This window comes from Branchiostoma lanceolatum, chromosome 6, assembly GCF_035083965.1.
Source record: "Branchiostoma lanceolatum isolate klBraLanc5 chromosome 6, klBraLanc5.hap2, whole genome shotgun sequence".
NCBI lineage: Eukaryota > Metazoa > Chordata > Leptocardii > Amphioxiformes > Branchiostomatidae > Branchiostoma > Branchiostoma lanceolatum.
Genome location: NC_089727.1, coordinates 5,359,053 through 5,376,677, shown reverse-complemented (window position 1 = coordinate 5,376,677; position 17,625 = coordinate 5,359,053). Strand labels below are relative to the sequence as shown.

At 40.7% G+C, this 17,625-nt stretch overlaps 3 protein-coding genes across 5 annotated transcripts in view; 2 read left to right on the top strand and 1 right to left on the bottom strand.

Annotated features, from left to right (window-relative positions):
• Nucleotides 1-779: 779 nt before the first annotated feature.
• LOC136437209 (Y+L amino acid transporter 2-like) lies at nt 780-4,318 on the top strand. Its single transcript, XM_066431689.1, has 8 exons — nt 780-1,285; nt 1,850-1,975; nt 2,228-2,333; nt 2,612-2,656; nt 2,933-3,056; nt 3,193-3,296; nt 3,801-3,913; nt 4,299-4,318. Exons 1-8 carry the CDS (start codon nt 841-843, stop codon nt 4,316-4,318), a joined length of 1,083 nt encoding a protein of 360 aa, XP_066287786.1. The 5' UTR covers nt 780-840.
• A 117-nt stretch (nt 4,319-4,435) lies between these two features.
• On the top strand, nt 4,436-6,578 carry LOC136437311 (cystine/glutamate transporter-like). Its single transcript, XM_066431843.1, has 3 exons — nt 4,436-4,580; nt 5,516-5,693; nt 6,093-6,578. Exons 1-3 carry the CDS (start codon nt 4,449-4,451, stop codon nt 6,161-6,163), a joined length of 381 nt encoding a protein of 126 aa, XP_066287940.1. The 5' UTR covers nt 4,436-4,448; the 3' UTR covers nt 6,164-6,578.
• A 3,836-nt stretch (nt 6,579-10,414) lies between these two features.
• LOC136437289 (neuronal membrane glycoprotein M6-a-like) overlaps nt 10,415-17,625 on the bottom strand; it is a 36,053-nt gene continuing 28,842 nt past the window's right edge. For 2 of the 3 annotated variants that reach the window (XM_066431810.1, XM_066431808.1), the window contains exons 2-7: nt 16,544-16,724; nt 15,972-16,131; nt 15,420-15,570; nt 14,678-14,784; nt 13,918-13,983; nt 10,415-10,993 (exon numbers count right to left, since the gene is read on the bottom strand). In XM_066431810.1, the coding sequence (XP_066287907.1) occupies nt 10,850-10,993; nt 13,918-13,983; nt 14,678-14,784; nt 15,420-15,570; nt 15,972-16,131; nt 16,544-16,724 (809 nt within the window). In that variant the 3' untranslated portion in view covers nt 10,415-10,849. Of the gene's footprint in view, nt 10,994-11,989; nt 12,108-13,917; nt 13,984-14,677; nt 14,785-15,419; nt 15,571-15,971; nt 16,132-16,543; nt 16,725-17,625 lie in introns of all 3 variants that reach the window. The other variant, XM_066431809.1, reaches the window with a different exon arrangement.

Here is a 17,625-nt window from a genome sequence, read left to right as displayed (position 1 = left end):
GTTTCCAAAAAAGAGATTTGATTTTGAGATAGAATGCAGCCACACATAGGAGGTACTTTTTGCACATCACTGAAAAAAATAATCTACATTCAAATCATCACATACAGCATCTCAACTAAAGTCTTCAAGTGTACAAAATATCTCTTTAATTTCCTGCCTGAAAAAAATCTCCTGTCTCATGTTGTTGTACTATCCAAAGAAATACTGCTGTCTACAATATCGTATTTGATGGGACAAACGTTTGATACAAGTTACATTTCATAATAATGATATTTTAGTTCTGAATGCTGTGCTTTTGTGCCCCCGATAAGAAATGGGAGGTACATACGCGCCACTAGGAACATAGAGCCATGCGCGTCATAACTCTTATCGGGCAGAGTGGCTTTCAAGTCTCTCCAGGCATCAGCAGACCTGTCATACACGTATACGAGAAAGCCTGCAGATGACTTTCCTATGCCAATGTCAAAGGCCTTTAACAATATATGCAGCTGGTTCTCCAGTACGAAAAGACAGGACTCAGTACCACGGACAACCTTCATGTTTCCTGGGTTTGGCCAGCCTTGCAGTGCCTGCCAGCAGTCTGACTCTGTATCATACACCATAGTCTGAATTTAGCATCTTTGCAGAAAACCTCTGTTCCCGTGGAAACCGTTGTGTGGACTTTAGGAAGGACTGTTTGTGGGGTCCGCTTGCTCCATCGGTCCTGGTCCACTGTACAAATTCTAGGTCTTTGTGGAAGGTTTGCCACAATACCTAGAAAGTTAATTATTACACACATTTATTGCTCGTGTCCTTGCGTGACAGCAGCGGACTTTACACAAAGTGTATACAACAATCAACATGGAAGAAAGCGGAGCCGCTCAACCAACGGCGGGAGTCCGCATGAAAAGACAGCTGACACTAAGTAATGCAGTAGCGGTCACTGTCAGTGTCATCATCGGGTCTGGGATCTTCCTGTCGCCGAAGGGAGTTCTGCAAGCGACCGGCTCTGTGGGATTGTCTCTCATCGTGTGGGGCTTGAGTGGGATTCTTGCCACGCTCGGAGCTCTCTGCTATGTGGAGCTTGGCACGACCATTCCCAAGTCGGGTGGGACGTACACGTACCTATACGAGATCTTTGGGCCATGGGTGGGCTTCATGAAGATGTGGCAGACACTGATCATCTCAGGACCGGCGGGGACGGCTGTGCTGGCCATCACCATCGCGAACTACGCTCTGTATCCGTTCTTCGCACCTTGTCCAGCGCCATACCTGGCCGTGCGGTTGATTGCGGCTGCTTGTTTAGGTACGTGTGTCCTTCATCATGAAGCTTGAGTTTGCATAATAGAAATTTAGAGGTGCAGCCAGAGGTCTGATTGACACCGCGTTTTTGAGACGACTTGGCGTCCAGGCAGCGGCACCAGGTCGACTGACTTGGAGTCGACTCAGAACACGTGTGTCTAAATCGGGGCATAGTTGATATTGTGTATAAGCTAAGTCTAGGGATGTGGATTATATATATACGCGACCTATCCGTGCCACGTGCGTCACCCCTGGCTGACGAGTTCAAGGCCGACAACACACAGAGATTCACCTCATCTGACCTGACCTGACCACGCCGTTGAACTGAACTCGGTAGTTAACTCGTTTCCGAAGGCTATAGATATTTTTAAAGGCCCAACTGCCTTGATTATTGCGCGTGCAAAATAAAGAAATGAATAAAAACATTCTTTGTACGCAACGAAGTTTTAACATACTTTGGCGAAGGTACGGGGTCGCAGAACTCTAATTTACGCCTATTTATTTTCCGAATTCTACTATGCATAACCTCGAAAGACCTGGTTGAGCCTAATTAAGCTCTATTTTGCAGGTCTGATCAGCTTTCTCAACTGCTACAGCGTCCGCATGGCGGCGCAAATGAACAACGTTTTGACGTTTCTGAAGGTGGGAGCACTGGGCATCATCATAATCTTCGGTGTGATTCAGCTGGCTAGAGGTGAGCTTGCATTTCTAGGGTGCACCGTGGATGAAGCAGCATTTTCATGTCTTTAAAAAATAGGTAGGTAGGTAGGTAGGTAGGTAGGTAGGTAGGTAGGTAGGTAGGTAGGTAGGTAGGTAGGTAGGTAGGTAGGTAGGTAGGTAGGTAGGTAGGTAGGTAGGTAGGTAGGTAGGCAGGTAGATAGGTAGATAGGTAGATAGGTAGATAGGTAGATAGGTATTCTTGCAATATCAAACGATCTTTCATCAGGGCATACAGAAAACTTCGAGCTACCCAAAGCCTTTGAGGGGACCACTTCTTCCGTTGGGAGTGCTGCGGTGGCTTTCTACGCATCGCTGTGGGCATTGGATGGATGGTAAGTTAAAATCTATCTACACGTACTTAATGTGAGCCCTTAATTTCAACTTATTCATCCACCATCTATTTGTATTTCCCTGTGTGTCTCTTTTTGTCAAATAAGTCTAATTCTATTCTATTTCATTTCATTTCATTTCATTTTATTTTACTTTAGTTTACTTGATTTTACTTTGCTTCATTTTATTATGTTTCATTTCATACTAGTTTGTTTTGTTTTTTGTTGTTTCGCTTTATTTTTCTTGTTTGTTTTTTCAATCTATCTCATTTCATTAACAGGCAAGCCCCCAACTCGTTGATTGAGGAGTTGATCAACCCAAACAGGTATGTCAAATTACAGCTAGCCTAAACCTTAGATAATTTTACATTATGGATTCTCAAAGTAAACTTTCCTTAGACAAAATAAAATACGGATTATCAAACCAAATGTTGAATAGCGTTTCTATTGAGTTAATACATCATTTATAAGTTAACAAGTGGTATATATGAGCAGGTAAGATAATGTACTGTACATTGACCAAACACAATCTTTGATACTCCATTCCAACAAACTTGGGAGGAAAGCAGCTGTAGCTTCTTGTTGCCTCTTGATGTCCTCAGAAACCTCGTCTTGACCATAGTGATATCCATGCCACTAGTCACCACCGTTTACCTGCTGACCAACATCGCGTACTTCACCGCCATGACCCCAGCGGAGATGATCGCATCCGACGCTGTCGCAGTGGTAAGGGCTATAAAGGTCGATTTGTACATTTGTACTGCATACCCGGTAAACATCTAGAACAGTGCTGTCATACGTAGAAATGTATATTTTTTGTGAGACAGTCGTTGGTTGATGTTATTTCGTTTTATTTCGTCAGACGTTTGCCAATCGTCTTCTGGGAGTTATGAGTTGGATCATTCCGACGGCTGTAGCTGTCTCTACCTTTGCAACCCTTTTGACCGGTTTCTTGGCTTGGACAAGGTAAGAATTCGAATATAATTGGGTGCATTTAAACTGTAAAGAGCAGTTTACGATACCAACGGTATCGCTATAAATCAATATGCTTGAAGTAAGAATTAGCAATGTCTGCTTGTTCTGTAATGTTTGCTTGTTCTGTAATGCTTTAATGTAATCAAAAATAACGATAAAAATTCGCCCAAAATCGTCATTTCAAAATATAAACATATGAACGCATAATCCTTGATGTATCACTATCACGTACATTCCTGCAAAGTAATATTGATGAACATCGAAGTACAAGCTAAGGAGAGCCTTTTTCTAAAAATGGGCATGGCCTTATTACTCTTGATGACGCAATCATGACTTCATACCAATTTGCATAAATTATCACCTTGCTATAAGGTACTACCTGCAAAAATTATGGTTGAGGAAGGTTTATAAAGGTTTTTTTTTCAATAACATCCCAAAACTCCTCAGCCACCCTTCTCATGCTTCTGTTGTACCTTAACAGTATCTTTTCCGAAGGGTTTACATGGTAGCTGCAAGAGACGGGATTATGCCACGGATCCTGTCAATGATCCAGGTGAACCGACTGACACCGGCGCCAGCTGTCATACTGCCGGTACAACAAGATCTTTGTTATCGTTATCATCATCATATAGCAGTAATGGTGGTAGTGGCGGAGACGTTGGTGGTGCTAGTAGTAGTAGTAGCAGTAGTAGTAGAAGTAGTAGTAGTAGCACCAGTAGTGGAAGTAGTGGTGGTCATGTCCTGTCGAAGAAATGATAAGATTTTGGGCCCCTGGCGGTTTTTCTAGGTACTTCATCATAACGACCGGTCTTGATATCTAGTGTTATATGCAAGCTATGGCCACGATTTTTGAGTGGTAGCTTGAGAAAAAGGGAATAAGTTGGGCCCTCTAGTGGCTTTCTTTGGAACTGCAGGGGGCGTTTTCAGCTGCAGACGTTGAAGCAGGACAAGTTGAGAAGGGATGTGGGAAATTTGATGACTTTTGACCTGTAGATAACTTTGATGAAGACTAACCTAATAGTATGTTAATCATGTAGATCAGGACTTGTTTAGTCTGCTATTTTGAGTCCGTATCCATGTTATTTAAACTACCAGTAAACTATCATTTTGTAACGGCCTCTACAGGCTTTGCTAGGCCTCTTCATGCTGATACCTGATGACGTGTACAAGCTGTTGACTCTGATGGGGTTCGCTGATTGGCTCACCTATGCCATGGTGGCCAGCGGCTTGCTGTGGTGGCGGTACAAGAAACCAGACCTGCCAAGACCCGTTAAGGTCCGTTATTTATCAAAATTCTTCTTCTTTTTCTTCTCTTTTTCATCCTGACGGACGATCCGTTCAGCGTCGATGGACTCGTCCGTGGGCGGCGAGTCCAGCTTTACTCTTGCAGTGTTTTCCACTTCTTAAACACTGTTCTTGAGTTGAGCTCTTGACGTGAACAAGAAGGCAGGGTATAGTGATGACAGCTTGCCTTAGGACTGCCACCACTCTCTCCACCATCCATCAGCAGGCAGGAGGCAGAACAGATCCGACGTCCTGTCCAAGTTGGGTGGCCGCATTCGTTGACCGAACCAGTAAGCAATGCAAACTCTGGAACGCCCTCACCGACACGAAGACACAAAATTCTACAGGAGAGTTTATTACTGCATCTGCCTGTTTTCCTGTTTGTCATATATCTTCTAAAATAAAGACGGGCTTACATAGTACGAAATATATAAAAACGATATTGTAGTACATTGATTAATTGTTGTCTTAAGCTTTATTTCTAGGTAACATCTTACAGGACGATTAATTACTGCATCTGTCTGTTCTCCTGTTTGTCCTATATCTTCTAAAAATGAAGTTGAGCTTACATGGTGCGAAATACAAAGAAGCAAAACATGTTAAGCGTCGCCGTATTGTGGGTGCATCATAAAATGTATGAATGGAAAATGTATACATATCTGTAGAATAGCAAGAAGGAAAGCTGTCCTGCAGTCACGATTTGCAGTTACAATTCAAAGCCATCCCAAAACTGGACAAATCTTTGCCAACTTGACATCAATATAGTTATTATTTCATTTTTGTTCAACATCCACGTCGGAAAGATCTAAATCATTTGCTATTGTGCCAAACAAGTTGACTTAGTCCGGGCAACCCGCCCGACATGATGATGATGATTGTGCCAAGAAACTCGGTTCAGATCTTCTTCGGTTGCATCTTATTCTCAGCTGAACCTGGCTGTTCCTGTGATATTCGTCTGCATGTGCCTGTTCATGATGGTCCTCTCCTTCGTGTCTGCACCTGTGGAGTGCGGCATCGGTGCCGTCGTCTCGGCCACCGCAGTTCCAGTCTACGCCGTCTTCATACACTGGGAAAACAAGCCAGCATGGTTCCTGTCGTCTGAAGGTCAGAATTGCCCTATCAAAGTTACTACTAGTGTATCATTTTCACTGCTTTAAACTTGCTAGTATCTTGAATCTCTTACATATAATACGCAGAGCCGAACCCGCGGCAATACATTAGTCATTGGTTTCTAATCAGTGATATAAGCTACTTGCAGTAGAGTGCATCAAAAAGTACTCTGTGACCTAGGGGGCTAATGTAGAGTCAGTGGTTCGGCTCTGCGTACGGTATCTTGTAGGTACCCACCCCTACTCCGGACGTTTCGAGGGGCATCCATCGCTCTTCTCCAGCGTCAATAGAATTACTCGAAACATCCGGAAGTAATCTCCGATCCCTATCCAGTTGTAGAGATTGAATTGCATCCCGTACGGTGTAATATGATAGCGTTCTTTTATATTTCAGGTTTCGTGACGTCTCGTCTTCAGCTGATTCTAAACGTCGTGCCGCAAGACCCAGAGATAAAACTGGAATAGCGTTCTAACGTCAGGACGTTGTATACTTAATCAACGTCCTTTCAAAGGTTTCCCCACATGAGTCTATACTGCATCCAATATATTGCATATTTGCTGCCGTTGAATAAAGTTATTTTTACGGATGTAACAAATCGACCTCCGCCAAGTCGCCCTATGCAACAGAGTTGCGGGAGGATCTAAGGTAAGGTTACGGATGTACAAATTTCGCGTACGATGTATGAATTGTTGCTTTGGAATTTAAATGATTGACATGCTGCAGGTTACTTAATGCTTTATCCTATGGGCATTTCTTGTGAATTGTAACGGCCTCAAGGGCTACCTCGTCCAAATTTCTTTCATATTTGTGAAACAAGAAGATGTCGCACTGATGCATCGGCCTTTCTGTTTATTGTCATCAATTGACATTGAAATATTTTTTTTTATTTCTTTCAAAATGCTGTAACTGTAAGGTGTCTGCATTACTGATGGATGCAATATAATCGTTTAATGGGCGAAACTTGTCAAGCGGACGTCGCTCTCTACAAAGCATTGAGGTACCTAATTTGCGTGCCTTCTGTGGCCTTATGTTCATCTCAGATAAAAAAATGACCCGAAGACACAAAACGCACAACGCAGGCAGAAAGTTAACCAGCACAATGTTGTATTCACTCACAATCACAAAATGTACAACTGGTCTCAGTCAGGGTACAAACCTCCTCTTGTGCAATAAATCCTTCCACTACGCAGTTACCACACGTCAGTAAACGGTCGGTACGATATTCCATCTCGGCAGCTATTACTGGATGCAATAGAGGAGACACTAACAGGTGCGAACTCTACAACACCAACGGAGTCACTGGAAACTTTTTAATGGAAGGCTAGATCAATTTCAAACCATAGTTCTAAGACACAAATAAAATAAGCTAACCATGTCATTAGTCCGTGTATTATTACAATTAGGAACTCGTTCTACGCAATAACATGTAATCCTTGTCTTTATGTCGTGTCATCAGTATGAATTCTCAGTCCAAATGGTCAATGAACAAAGAAAATAGTGGGTCAGGCCTTGGTGACCAATACTACCATGCGGTACTGACATATCAATAATGTCTCCAGAACAAGAGCAATAAAAGGATACGTTTACTGAATCAAAATATTACCAGTTTGACACTTTTAAAGCATCAGCCCCATTTCAACACTGTCCCTCAAATTAAAATATTTTCTCAAAGTTCAAATTTGTTCCAGTAAAATTATCTTACAACTCCATCGTAAAAGTGATAAAATAGTAAAACAGTAAATTGAGACAAAGATTCTACTATCATTACAGTAGTCAAACAACTCAGAGCATGGAACAATCTACCCAAAGCTTTGATTAAGGAAGGACAGGGAGTGAGGCAGTGTCAGTCAATCGTCCAGTCCTGGGGAAATGTTTCTGTTACTATATTCAATGGTACGTTGTTGAAACTATGGCACACAAACAAGTAACACTTTGATATGTTGATGTGAGTCCAAGTTAAAGTTTGTGTCAAAGTCTTATCAAAAACATATTGCATCTGTTAGAAAACTTTCCAGTCATGGTCAAAACATGTCAAAAAGTACCAAATGTTGTTGGAAAAACTTCACACCCAAGGATATTTTTGTTTGAGTGTTTACTTCCATGTGAGCTTGACTACATACGGCTACGTTGGCTTTCTTGACAATAATATGAGAAAATATATCTTTTGTCCAATAATGTCATAGTTCTACTAAAATGCCAAAATAAAGGTCCAAGCTATGTCTTTCTTGATCACTGTGAATTTGGGGTCCATACATAAAGTAAAGAACAGCTTTTCTTCTTAAAAGAAAACAAATGTACTAATTCAACCAAACTGATGATGTATCTCCTCTATGACAATGTTTACATGGCTCAGTTGAACTAGCTACAGCACGATACACGTCTAGCCATACCCTTACAATCCGAATTCAACGGTACAAGCCACGGGCTCTGACCAGCTCAGCTTACAGATGCACAACACAACACATCTGCTTGGAGTTGTACACAGCACTGGTTCACACACAGCACAAGAAACGGCCACAACCCCTCCTGCAATATTCACTGGTGCAAAGGTGCCAAACAAACTGTACCTTTCCACACGGTGCTTCTGTGTTAAAGGAATAAGAGTAAAAAGATCAGAACTAGGAGTGTCTTCAGAGAAATTTTGTGTTTTGTACCAGAAGAGTAAGGTCATATTGTATGAAAGATCAGCTGAGTTTTAAATCAATACCAAGATTTGTGATGTTTGTTTGTGTTTACTAGTCCAGTTTGCATACCTGGAGTTTTACGAAACACGAATATTTTCAACATTTCTTGAACGCTCTGGTGTCACCCCTCAAATATCACTTTAACCAGTGGCAGATTTCCCCGTTATGTTTGGACCAGTGAACTTGAAAGGAGGGGTGGGCAGGATAGGAGACAAAGGTCGACAGCAATCGCTGTGTGTTCTGTACAACAAACATCTTACAAAATATGTCCATTTTCACTGGCAGCTTTGGTCCAAACTTAACTAGCTACAGTACAAAAGCTGTAGAAGCAATAGAATACACCTGTCAATGCAAACATCAAGGAGGGGTTTAGACAGACAACAGCCCATCAAATATCTCCTACTGGGGATGAGGGTGATCCATGTAAACCCCTCAAAGTTTTCATTGACAACTGCGTGAACTGTTAGATATACAAAGCAGTAGCAAAGGTTCAAAACTCATGTAAGATACACGATTATAGAGATTAAAGTTCTTCTGACAAATATGACAGCAAGAGATTAATACATTTTATCATGATATATAAGAACTATTGTAAGTAAATTTTCTTAACATATAGCTACATATATCCTTCTTAGAAAGTAGCTTTACAATAAAATAAAACATAGAACTTAGCTCACTATGATGTACCTTTTGAAAAGTATCATCATCAGGTGTACAAGTATACATTTCAATTTTCTCTACAAAAACATTTATCTCTTTTTGTCTTCCCTAGCTATTCAACATGTGAAGCTATTACATGTACTGTACTTGTACTTGTATATGAGTACATAGATAGTTACAAAGTCACTCACAAAGGTTCAAAAATTGTCCTCCAAGTTGTCTTTATAAAGCCACAGTTAAGCTTTTACTAACTTCTTGACTATCTACTATAATAACAGTGTCACACATTTTAGTCGGCCAACTTCATTCTTAAGCATGCTGATATTGTGAAACATCAATCCAGACAGTGTTACATCTGAATACATATCGAGTTCTCAATATTTCGTACGGATATCAACAATTCAATCTTTACATCAAGTCATGAAATTCTTGTCCCACCTCGTACAATTACAGGTCCCATATTGTTTCTAGCACAGGTTTTGGTTCTGCCATGCTACAGTATACAGTACAACCACACGGAATTCACCAAAAGGGAACAATGGTATAGGAAAATGCTCACACATGATTTAAGAACTCAGTTCCAGAAAAAATGAAATACTAGGCATTCTAACCCTCTCACTGTAAGAGCATTTCAGCCGTTGGGGGATGCTTTTGTCAAGCTACCACCCTGCCCTTGATTTGGATTTTTCTGGACCTGGCTTATGAGTGCTGTTCCTTTCTGGACACTGACCAGTCTAATACCATTTTCAAATTTGAAGCAACCACCAATGAACTTGCTTTTCTTCTCAGATTGGCTTTTGGATTGGCTGAGCCACCTTAGTCCTTCTGATGTCATACAACTACAGTGATGTCCCACCTATCAGCTATCAGTTGAGTTACGGCACTCTTTATCATGTGACACATTATCTTACTCTATTGCTCTCTTGTTCTCATGTGGTTATTGGTATAACTACGGATACTTCAAAACAACACCTTCATCAGTGATCACAAGACTAAAATGTGGCACTACATTCTCGTTGTGAAGATAAAACTCTACTAATACAAAACAATATCCAAATACATAATATTCATTTTCCTGTTCGGGCAAGACGCTTGGCTATGACAGTACAGCGGTACCCTTTTTCTACTGATAGTACCGTCAACTATATAATACCGGTAGTGTTACAAAGAATACTGTAAATGGTAGAGATACTGTGGTCCACCTTTGACCAGTTGTTCATGACAGCTGTACATGACGTGACGCGGTCTCTTCTCCCTCTCTAAACCATCAGTGTTTATTACAAATTGTCTTTCAGCTATAGACCCCTTTCCAAAGGGGCCCCATTGAGAATTAGAAGGTAAGACTTACAATGACCGCCCGACACTCATTTTCTCCCAACTTTTATCCACCAGATTGTGCTCTTGCGAGATGAGATTTTGCAATGGTGCCTGAGTTTGGAAAGGGGTCTATTATGCATCTCACCATTGATTCCATTGAAGAAGTCTTAAAGAGGAGGGCACTGACAGTACATGTAGCTGTATAGTTTTCCAGACATCACAGTAATCATACCAACTTAAAGGTGACAAGTCCATGACAGCATCGCAGCCCCCTTGTTAAAACATCTATTACAAGTTTCGACCTTATATCCACTGTGGGCATTTACACAGAGATACTGTTAACTGTATACAACACTTAAACTCCTACTAGACACTACTTTACTTTGGGCATGACATTCAAATATTACATCATATTATTGAGAACAGATGATGCCCAGCAACAGATGATGACATCATCAGTGTGTGTGAGGAACATCATCAATGACATCATCAGTAGTTGAGCTTTTCCTTGGAGTTGGTCACGATGTTGTGCAGCTCCTGTTCTTCGCGGTATTTGGTTTCCTCGTACTTGTAAATTTTCCCAGAATCCTTGAGGTGAGCGTAATTTGCCGACAAGCACGTCGAGTAGTGCACCTAAGCGGGACACATGACAGGCATCATCAGAACATGTGTACTACATCATCACAACACGAGCACACCAAGCAGATCATCACATTTTGTGAATGCCACCAGCAGCTCCCATGTTATTGCATGGGCGAGTCCATACAAAACTTCATCCTTCCAGAACCATTTACATGGAACAGCCCCAGCCAACCTTAAAAAAACAATACTAACATAAAAATACATACTGACCAACATCAGATGGCATTCAATGCAAACTTCAGCCCTTTTTTGCCTTCCAGCTGACATAATTTTTCAATAGCTGCCAAATGCACAATGCATCATTGCTTTCCTTTCTTACCTAGCGCTGCAGTCATATGGAGCTGGCAAACTCAGATACTGTCAATCTTTTCATTTTTATGTTAAAATTTCAAATGTGAACGTTTCTCTGACATCGTCTTGAATATGGCTATCAAATTCTTTGGAGAGAAATACCGTGTTTCCTCTCAGAAGACAAAAAAATAAAAAGATGTACAGTACCCGGTTGTGCGATTGGCCAATTTAGGCAGCCGCGACACAAATGTTAGTGGCAGTTTCCATCATCATGGCAGAAACACCCTGATTGTCTACTTGCATGAACAACACATTAAAGGAAACCAAAGCAATATTAGGGCCCAAAAATCGGATTTTGAAAGTCAATTTATTTAGACATTTCTATACATGATTAGCTCAAACAACACTATCTTAATGTATAGCAACGTCCATCAAGCAAAAATACAACATCGTTATGATGTGAGAACTCACTGAAAATCGTCATCAAGGTTTTTGTAGGCTTGCGAAACTAAGGGGATCATCGTACGGCTCGTTTTTGCACGGTTTTGAAATGCTCAAAGTATGTACGCAAATGCGCTTAATAGTGTTAGTAAATGTCACTACTATAAAGACATTGATCAGCATTTTTGTTATTTCCATTTTTTGGGCCCTAGTATTGCTTGGGTTGCCTTTAAGGTAGGTAAGAAAACTCAGTACATCAGTAGGAGTGCAGTTCCTGCTCCTCGTGGTAGTTGTTGGTGTCTTTATACTTGTAGCTCCTTGCCATGTTCTTCAGGTGCGCGTAATTCACTGACAAGCACGTCAAGTAGTGCACCTGGCGTGGACACAAGGAAAAGGCTGCCACTAACTAGCCACATACAGAAAACACAAAAGTGCAAAGGAGACAGCAATTGGGAGGAAGGTGGGGGTAAGGGGGTTAGCTGTCAATGCTATCTGGATGGAGGTGGGTGGATGGATGAGCACATGGAGAAAGAAATTGACACAAACAGAACCAAAGTTTCAACACAAAATAGAGTAGTAATACGTGTGCCAAATCATTTAAAATAATGATCTAAGGAATGTAGGATGGGATACTTGTTTTAGAACAGTAACCAGAGTAGACAATATTTTGTTTTCAAAGACAGTCATAGTCGATTGAAATTCTAATAGACATTGTCTGTTTGAGATATTATCAGACATTGGTTAATGTACACAGTCAAATGCCTGAATATAGAGCACCTGTGGTATAATATACAAGAAAACAGGTCCCAAACTCTTTGGCAGAGTCTGAATTTCAAACAAAAATAATTATTGTCTTTGAACCTGTTCACTTGTATATCAAACCACCAGTATTTCATTTCACAAAGAGGTCAGTTTCAGTTTCCATATTTAGGTTATACACAAGCACTAAACATGGAGAAGGAGATGAACTTAAGAGGAAAGGAGAGAAGGGTAAGAGAATTGACAATAACAATGCAACATAGGAAAACACATAGTTTGGCTTTGGGGCCTGTTTCTTTCAATAAGGTTTTCAAGGGTATTGTGTCGTTGATTCTGTTGTTGATTCTGTTGTGAGTCAATGTTTTTTATTACGCCCCCTGGAAATTTGAATCAGGGCAGCAAAACACAATCAATACTGTATGGCTAATATTTTCTCAACTTGCAGTTTGTATGCAAGTACATCATAACACCGAAACTTCTATTCACAAAACAGTTACATAAGATTACGGTAAACCCTGTTTGGATGACTCCCCAACATGGCAACTACTATCTGGCATAATAATTTTTCTAACAATTTTGTACTGGAAAAGAATAGCATGATAAAACCAATTAGACCACTTCCCAAGTGTTTCTCTTACCATTGTGACACCACCTTGCGAAGAAAGTGTAATACCATGTCTGCAAATGTCACAAACTTGGAAGCTATACATGGAGACAATCTGTCCCATAACCAGTCTAGAATAATGTCTACCATACTCCCTTGGAATTGACTGCTGGAATACACTATCACGTTTACACTCTTGTTACTTTTATATATGTCAATCCTTCTTCATAGTACGGTCACTACCTTCAAGTGATCATGATAAGAAGCATATACCTTGTTGGTTTTCATTCATTTGTCATTGACTGAATTAGTAATGGGAACATGCGAATTTGTTTTTGTTTTGCATTGTGGAGAGTTGGAATAGACAGACCAAGTGACTCAGATGAACATAGTACCAGCACATTTAAGCAGTAACACTCCCTTTCCGCTAGAGGCTGCCACGACGGAGCAACCAAAATCAGACTTTAACATCGTGCATCATATTCCAATTATAAATTCAAGAAAAAAATCCAATTTTGGTCGCTCAGCCACTGCTGCCTAGTGGAATGGGGGACTAAGAGAACTGCATTGCAGAGAGGAAGAGCTTGCTCCAAGCGACAGAGTTGTAGGCGAAGAGGAGCTTCACACTTCATCGATGAGAACAACAACAGTTCAATTGTTTGATGGAAAAAATGCTATATAACTCAACATTGATCATTTTAATTTTTGTTGAAATCAAAATGAACCAAATTTCACAGAGGTTTTACACAGTGCAGCTACAGCCATTGTTGGAGTAGTGTTGAAAGTCTAACTGGTGAGTGAAAATAATGTGAGGACGTACCAGGCTGATGGTGACCACCAAGGCTCCCACCAAGGCCACGATGTACAAGTTGAACAGTTGGAATCCCTAGAAACAAACAGGGAAGGTTTTAATTCATTGGAATGGGATCATACTATATATTACTAATAATGAATATTTTTGTTTGTTCTCACACACTTTTAGGAAGAGGACACAATCAAAATAGAGGGCTTAGGGACAAGAACTTACTTGCTGAAACTGTGGGCACCAAAGTACAAATCCCCCCTCCCACTCTGTTTTCATATTGATATTCCAATTTTTCTCAGAACTTAGAAATTCAATTGGTGTGGCCTTAGATATACTATATGCCACTTAGTATTAGAGATGCAAAGCTTACGTGATCACGACTTGTGTTGTTTAAAACAGTCAGATGTTTCATATAAATTGACACTTTTTATCTACCATCTTGCAGTCTATTTTGTGTTACCTGACACAACTTCAGGGGTGCCCAAGTTTTCATACAAATTTTACAAAATTAAAACGAGTTTTACAGAACAAACACATTTTACAGAATTCATACGAGTTTTACTAATAGAAGGTATCTTTTGCGTTCTGCAAAACATGTATGAATTACGTAAAATTTGTATGTATCCCATAGAACTTGAATAAATTCCATAAAATCTGTATGTTTCTTAGTAGTGGATCCTATGAATTACGTAAAATTTGTATGTACATGTATTCCTTAGAACTCCGTAAAACTTGTATGAATACTTAGGCACCCCTGAACTTTAATTTAACTTACATCAGCCTGGAATTTGTTGTAATCGTTGCCGCAGTACTCCCACATGTTGTTACCAAGCCCAGTGTTCGCCGGTGTGTCGTTGGTGGTGTTGAAAACCACATCCAGTCCTAGAAGGGGAGGAAAGGTGCATCATCATCATCACTGCTGAGTGAAGTAGCCGTTTGGCACCCCATTCTCTATTGGTTACAGAGTTAGGCAGCAGGGAGAAGGTTAGGCACTTTTGTGCACCCTAAGTTTGGAGCTGTACACCTGATTTTGGACTACCATTGCACTTTTGTATCTAGATATTTGTATACGTTTATGTGTTAAGGTACTATAAAAATTGCAATCTAATATACAACGCATTCTTCACATTGGATTGTTAGTAAAATTACTACACTCAGTCTGCATCATTCAGTAAGACTAAAGGCTTTGTAGTACACCTACCAAAGGCAGCAAACAGTAGTTCCTGCTTGCTCCAGTCAAAACTGTATTTATCAACCGGGCAGGTGATCTTTTAAATGTTCTGTAAGTAGGAGGGCTGTCTCCAGGTTAATTTTTTTCAGTTCCACTCATTGTTTAGTTTGCTCATTGCCTAATGTTGTTGGATTTCGATGTTAAATCTGTCTTTTTAAGCTTACAAAAATACATTTTCATCAATTTCATGTCATGAAGGTCAGATTTCTTTGACGGACAGGGCGAATTTTTTGCCGTACAGGACGGATCCTGGAGACAGCCCTGCATATGAGATGAAGAGACTTACCAAACTGCTGCAGGTTGAGGCAGCTCTGGCCCCCCACTTTGTAGGGCGCAGCTTTGACAATGACGGTGAGGTAAAAGAAGAGGGAGGGGATGACCCCCATGCAGGACATCAGCAGCCATCCAATGAAGATGATGTATGTCAGCACAAGGAACTAGGGTGGAAAGGGCAAGGATCAAAGGTCAAAGGTAATTCCAGCCGCACACCTGTTGATGTAGAATATCACAGTAACATACTTCTTAGCATTTTTTGATCTCAACTACCTACAACAGCACTGGCAAAGATTAACTGACAGTTCCAGATAGGCTAGAGCAACTTTCTAGAAGTGAGGGTCCTCTTGGAGATCAACTTTTATACGTTGAAGGAGCAACCCAGACGAAATAAATAGAGGAATAAATAAATAAGGAAGAGCAACATTGCAGTTCAGACATGTGGTATTCAAATCTATGACACCACAACACATTTTATCTTTGCAAACATCTTAGGATTCAACAAGCTCAAACACACCGTTGCAAAGAGTTGTTAAAAAAATAAGAAAGAGACAGAAAGTCTTACAAATGCCACAGTTATCCTGCTGCCCAGGCCGGTGCCAAAGCCACAGTACTTCTTCTCTTTGCTGGCGCCGGTCGCTAGGAAACCAATCAGGAGCAGGATGAAGGCGTACACACCCATGAACGCAGTGATGCCGACAGCGCTCCATTTTAGAGCTTCCGTGCTGTAGGAAGAAATGTTGGCTATGTTGTTATTCACGTTAGACCAAACGATGCATAGGTTTCACACACTGCAGACTGGAAATATACATTGCCAAGTATGTCTTGGAAACTGATAAGTATGTCTTGGAAACTGATTTTTTAACTTGATTTACTTACAATTTCACTTTTATTTTGCTTACATCATTTGACATTGTACACTTTGGAATTGGTAACAAATATCTACCAATAAGTTAGATATAATAAATATTTGCAACGACAGCAGAAATTACCATAATCTTTGGGAATGCAATGTCTTTCTAACAGAAAAAAAAAACAGGTATACAGTGAACAAGAAATGCGAGAAATACATGATTGTGAAGCACTTATAACATGATGGCCCCTAACCAAACAAACATGGAAACAAAAGCTACTCACAGATTGAAGAAATCGACTGTAACTGATCTAGCATCGCCAAAGCTGAAGAGGGTCCGTGTCTGGATAACCGCGGTGTAGAACGAGCCGCAGAACACGGCGATCCCTGCCGCCAGCAGGATGGTAGCGATGAGGGAGGCGTAGGGAATCCGTCCTAAACACCTGATACACGCGTCACAGCACCCTGCAAAGGAAACAGGAAATCGGTAAGCTTTTTCATGTGCCTTGTAAGCTGCATGCTTCTTTTCTGTAGACTGCAATAAGCCGTTTTAATCCTTTGTAAATTAATAGCCAGACCGCACACACAGAGCGTAATTGGTGCATTCTACATAAAGCGCAATTGGCGCCTGAATGTAGGAAAGGCAAAGTCAGTCTGCTTGAATTGAACGAAATACATTCAATGTACATGTAGTCGATGGCTAGCTGGATTTAGCGTAGAGCGTTGGCGGTACCCCCCATGAAGGCCCCTGATACCACACTTTTGATGTTATTGTTTTCAATTTTGAATTCATATGAGAAACTCAGATGTCCTTGTTGCTAGTTTCAAAAGATGAACTTAAAGCTTTTCTCCATTTCCTACAGACACATGAGAAGTATCCTTTTCATTTACAGTGATACATTTTGTACATCCAAGATCATAAGTAGCTCATCTAAATGCATAATATTATGTTCCAGTTTCACTACTCTTGGGATCCTTCACTGTGGAATTGGAGCATGAAAGAAGACTTGAATGAGCAGCATCATTGCTCTCTTGCATAAATGGTTATAAATCCCTTGGAGAGCCATGTTCAATACTGACAGTGGTGTTCTTAAATACCCCAGTCAAGCTCAGTCTACAGGAGATGGAGAAGTTTATTTTTGAGAAACACAGGTGGGAGGGTGGACACCCCCTATCCTATCCTCCAGTCCTGCCATCTTGTCTGCCATCAAATTTTGGGGAACAACCATGAACAGACGCAGCTTTGAGACACGACAACTTAAAAAGAATGTCTGGAGAAATAACAAGATGACCTGATCTTGTAACCCAGTCAGCTATATAGGACAAGTCTTCCAGCACCAGTTGTCATGCCTTGCAACAAAGAAAA